This window comes from Drosophila elegans, unplaced genomic scaffold, assembly GCF_018152505.1.
Source record: "Drosophila elegans isolate 14027-0461.03 unplaced genomic scaffold, ASM1815250v1 contig_208, whole genome shotgun sequence".
Lineage (NCBI taxonomy): Eukaryota > Metazoa > Arthropoda > Insecta > Diptera > Drosophilidae > Drosophila > Drosophila elegans.
The window spans coordinates 17723921-17728414 of NW_024545578.1; the positions used below are offsets into that span (position 1 = coordinate 17723921).

At 37.6% G+C, this 4494-nt stretch overlaps 2 protein-coding genes across 2 annotated transcripts; both read left to right on the plus strand.

Moving 5' to 3' along the window:
• The first annotated feature begins 385 nt into the window (after nt 1-385).
• On the plus strand, nt 386-2280 carry LOC108142292 (putative odorant receptor 65c). The gene is made up of 5 exons (XM_017266041.1): nt 386-507; nt 560-731; nt 792-1312; nt 1746-2109; nt 2170-2280. The coding sequence occupies exons 1-5, from the start codon at nt 386-388 to the stop codon at nt 2221-2223; spliced, it is 1233 nt and encodes a 410-aa protein (XP_017121530.1). The 3' UTR covers nt 2224-2280.
• An 8-nt stretch (nt 2281-2288) lies between these two features.
• LOC108142643 (putative odorant receptor 65b) lies at nt 2289-4401 on the plus strand. The gene is made up of 5 exons (XM_017266641.2): nt 2289-3035; nt 3092-3263; nt 3324-3844; nt 3927-4290; nt 4348-4401. The coding sequence occupies exons 1-5, from the start codon at nt 2866-2868 to the stop codon at nt 4399-4401; spliced, it is 1281 nt and encodes a 426-aa protein (XP_017122130.2). The 5' UTR covers nt 2289-2865.
• The last annotated feature ends 93 nt before the right edge of the window (nt 4402-4494 follow it).

A 4494-nucleotide genomic window follows, 5' to 3' on the forward strand; every position in this document is an offset into this window, starting at 1 on the left:
AAAATGGAGCTTCACAAAGCAGATGTTAGGTTCTCGTCGAGTAATTACTTTATGTGGCCATTATTTTATGCTTATTACCGCACCGAAAAAAATTAAAATCAGTTGACTTTTTTATTACAATTTCGATTCTGATGTAAGCAACAGGCTTCAAATCCGCTCTTATTGAACTAAATTAAATCAGGCTGCCTTAAGTTAAGTTTAAGTTTTGAACATAATCACAGAACAAAAAGCTATAGGTTAATGACTATACAATTAAAATTTCCATGATATTTGTGATTTTTAAAATTGCTTTGAACCTGTTTTTCCTGTGCACTTATTAAATTCGTATTAAACAGGTATTTTTCATTCTTTTCCACAAGCACTCACCAAAAGGAAGCTCTTCGAAATGGACTTACGTAGCAATTTGCATCGTTTTCTAAAATTGTATAAGGATGGCTGGAAAGTGTTTAGGGATTCTCAACTGGAGTTAGAGCACACCCCGCAACATTACTTGAGGGAACAGATGAAGTCTGAATTATGAGGTTTTGTGATATAAGAACTACCTAATATATTCTTGCAGAGCGATGATTTTCTTTACAAGCTCTGAGGAACGCCAGCTGCCCTATCAATCCGTTTGGCACATTTTAGTGCTTATTCAAATGAGCGTAATGTTTACTTCAATGTGTTACGGACTACTGGAATCGTTTGGCGACAGTGTTGAAATGGGTCGAGATCTTGCCTTTATCGTTGGGGTATGGAAAAGCTACTGTTTGTACAACCAAATTATATATAAGTAAGGTCCTTATTTTCAGATATTTTTTATTATATTTAAGATGTATTATTTTCTCTGGTATGGTGATGCTTTGGACGAGGTGATCAACGCCTTGGAGGCATTCCATCCATGGGCACGGATTGGTCCTGGTGCAGTGGATATCCGAGCTAGCAAACGGTGGTACTTCCTCATGTCCTTTTTTCTAGGGTCGTTTTGGTCTTTTTTCCTGTGCATTTTCCTTGTATTACTTATGACATCACCGATGTGGGTCCAGCAGCAAAATCTTCCCTTTCACGCGGCATTTCCATTTCAATGGCACGACAGATCAACCCACCCTACCACCCACGCCATAATCTATCTGTTCCAGAGCTTTATTGCGACGTATGGCATTATTTGGCTTTTTTGCATGGAGGGACTATCTGTAGGCATTTACGCTGAACTGACTTTTGCCATTGAAGTTCTGTGCCTCGAACTTCGCCACCTCAGCCACAGATGTCATGGCGATGAAGAGATGCGATTGGAAACAAGACGCTTAGTCAGATTCCATCAGAAGATCATTGAGTAAGAAGGAAAGCAAGCTTCGGCAAGCCGAAGTTTATGTACCCTTGCAGCTATTCTAAAAAGTAAATATTCGTTAAAGCAACAACATTCCAATTTTAATGCCTATATGCTAAATTTCTTCCGATTGTTCCCCTGTCAGCTATATCATATAATCGTCCGATTTTAATGAAACTAAAACCGTAGTTCTAAAATAAGATCATATCTTTAATTAAAAAATAAAAAATGTATTTTTGGTCCATTTATTAGATTATTTTTGAGAAGGTTTTTGCAATAGACAGACAACTTTTATGCTGATCAAGAAATATATACTAGGGTTTCCTTCACTGCGTTCTAAACTTCTTAATGAAATTATAACACCCTCTGCAAGGATATAAAAAGGAAAGAAGATTAAAAATAGCAGAGACTAAATAACATTGCTTAACAAATTTTCTAGGATTTTAGATCTTACCAACGGTATTTTCCATGGTACTCTAATCATGCAGATGGCGGTTAACTTTTCCCTGGTGTCTTTATCGGTCTTAGAGGCCATGGAGGCCCGAAAAGATCCCAAGGTAGTGGGCCAGTTTGGAGTCCTCATGCTGCTCGCGTTGGGGCATTTATCCATGTGGTCGCTGTTCGGAGATAGGTTGTCACAGGAGTCATTACAAGTTTCCGAGGCTGCTTATGAGGCTTACGATCCTACCAAAGGATCTAAAGACGTTTACCGAGATCTCTGTTTCATCATTCGACGAGCTCAAGATCCTCTGATCATGAGAGCTAGCCCCTTTCCGTCATTTAATTTAATAAACTACGCTGCTGTATGTTTTTAATTTTGCAATTTTTTGTAAGTTGTTAAATTAAATTCACCTTTTTCTTAGATACTCAATCAATGTTATGGAATCTTGACATTTGTGCTAAAAACCATGGATTAACATTTCTTAAGCTTTGTTTAAATAATATACATTTTGTTTACACCCTGTACTTCAGCACTCAAAATAAAATTAACACTCTAAACAAAAAATGTATCCTATTTTTATCTTCAATTGCATATAACATTTTCCTAAAAAAAAATGGGAGGAGAAAAGGAAGAAAGAACGTATAGTGCCCCGACTATAAAATACTCGCTACTCTGCTAACCAATTTAAAAAAAAAATTCCACAAGAATTTAATGAGGTTTTATCTAAAACAAAACTATCACAATTAGAAATAAACTTGTGCTGCGTAGGCAAAATATCAGGAAAAATACAAGAACTGATTCCATATGTAAATTTGTGGAAGCAATTAGAGCTTTACAAAGCAGATGTTAAATTCTCGCCCAGTAATTGCAATAAATGGTGATTATTTTGTGCTTATTACCACACATAAAACAAAAATATATCATGTGATGGCTAATTTGATATCAACATCTTCAATTTATGAGTATATGTTATGCGGGTCTTGTATAAAATTGAATTTCGAAATACCTTACCGTATAAGAAATGATTAAAAAATAGAGTTCCTAACTAAACCAAATTTTTTGATTTTTGATTTACCAACAGTAGTTTCTTTCTGTGCATTTATTTATAACTGGATTAATGTCTTATTGTGTTAGCTTGGCATTTAAAAGACGGAACAGCTTCGCAATGGACTTGCGTAGCAATAGAGATCGATTTCTACAATTGTTTATAGACGGTTGGAAAGTGTTTCGAGATCCTGAACTAGAATCTAGACACACACCGGCCCACTACTGGAGGGAGCAGATGAAGTAAGAGCGCTTAAAGTAATAAATCGGCTTAAGAACGATTTACAATTTCTTTGCAGAGCGCTTATTTTATATACTAGCTCAGAAGAACGCCAGCGGCCCTATCGATCCCTTTGGCACACTCTTGTGCTTATTCAAATGACTATATTTTTTGCTTCGTTGTGGTACGGCTTGACTGAATCGATTGGGAACAGTGTTCAAATGGGTCGGGATCTTGCATTCATCATTGGAGTACGTACCATCCCAATCTTTTGCAACGCAGATTAATATGTCTAAGATCCTTTTTTTCAGACATTTTTCATTGTATTTAAAGTTTATTATTTTCACTGGTATGGCGATGCTCTGGACGAAGTGATCACCGACTTGGAGGCATTCCATCCTTGGTCACGGAAGGGTCCTGGTGCAGTAGATATTCGAGCTGGCAAACGCTGGTACTTCCTGATGTCCTTTTTCCTTGGGTCGTTTTGGTCCTTCTTCTTGTGCATTTTCGTCGTATTACTTATGACATCACCGATGTGGGTCCAGCAGCAAAAACTTCCCTTTCACGCGGCATTTCCATTTCAATGGCACGACAGATCAACCCACCCTTTCACACACGCCATAATCTACTTGTTTCATTGTTTGCTCATGACGTATGCCATAGTTTGGCTTTTATGCATTGAGGGTCTTTCTGTATGCATTTACGCGGAACTGACTTTTGCCATTGAGGTTCTGTGCCTCGAACTTCGCCACCTGAGCCGCAGATGTCATGGCGATGAAGAGATGAGATTGGAGACAAGACGCCTAGTCAGATTCCATCAGAAGATCATTGAGTAAGCATCGATATACAGAGTTAATTTGAAAAACGTATAGAAGGAAATATGTATGTGTGTTTTGTTTCGACAAATCTTTTAGAATTTTAGATCGCGCCAACGACGTTTTCCATGGCACTCTCATCATGCAGATGGCAGTTAACTTCTTGTTAGTCTCTTTATCGGTCTTAAAAGCAATGGAGGCTCGAAAAGATCCCAAAGTGGTGGGCCAGTTTGGAGTGCTCATGGTGCTCGCGTTGGGACATTTGTCCATGTGGTCGCTGTTTGGAGATAGGTTGTCACAGGAGTCATTACAAGTTTCCGAGGCTGCTTATGAGGCTTACGATCCTACCAAAGGATCTAAAGAAGTTTACCGAGATCTCTGTTTTATTATTCGACGAGCCCAATATCCTCTGATCATGAGAGCTAGCCCCTTTCCGTCCTTTAATTTAATAAACTACGCTGCTGTAAGTTTTTTTTAACAATATAACTAAGCTGTAATATAATATTTGTTAATTTTTTAGATACTTAACCAATGCTATGGAATCTTGACATTTTTACTGAAAACTTTGGACTAATAACTGTAACTTTTTGTGTACTTGCAATTTAATCTCTACTAAATAGGTATTGCAGTGTTCATCTGAAGTTCCCCCCAATCAAAGCAAAATATG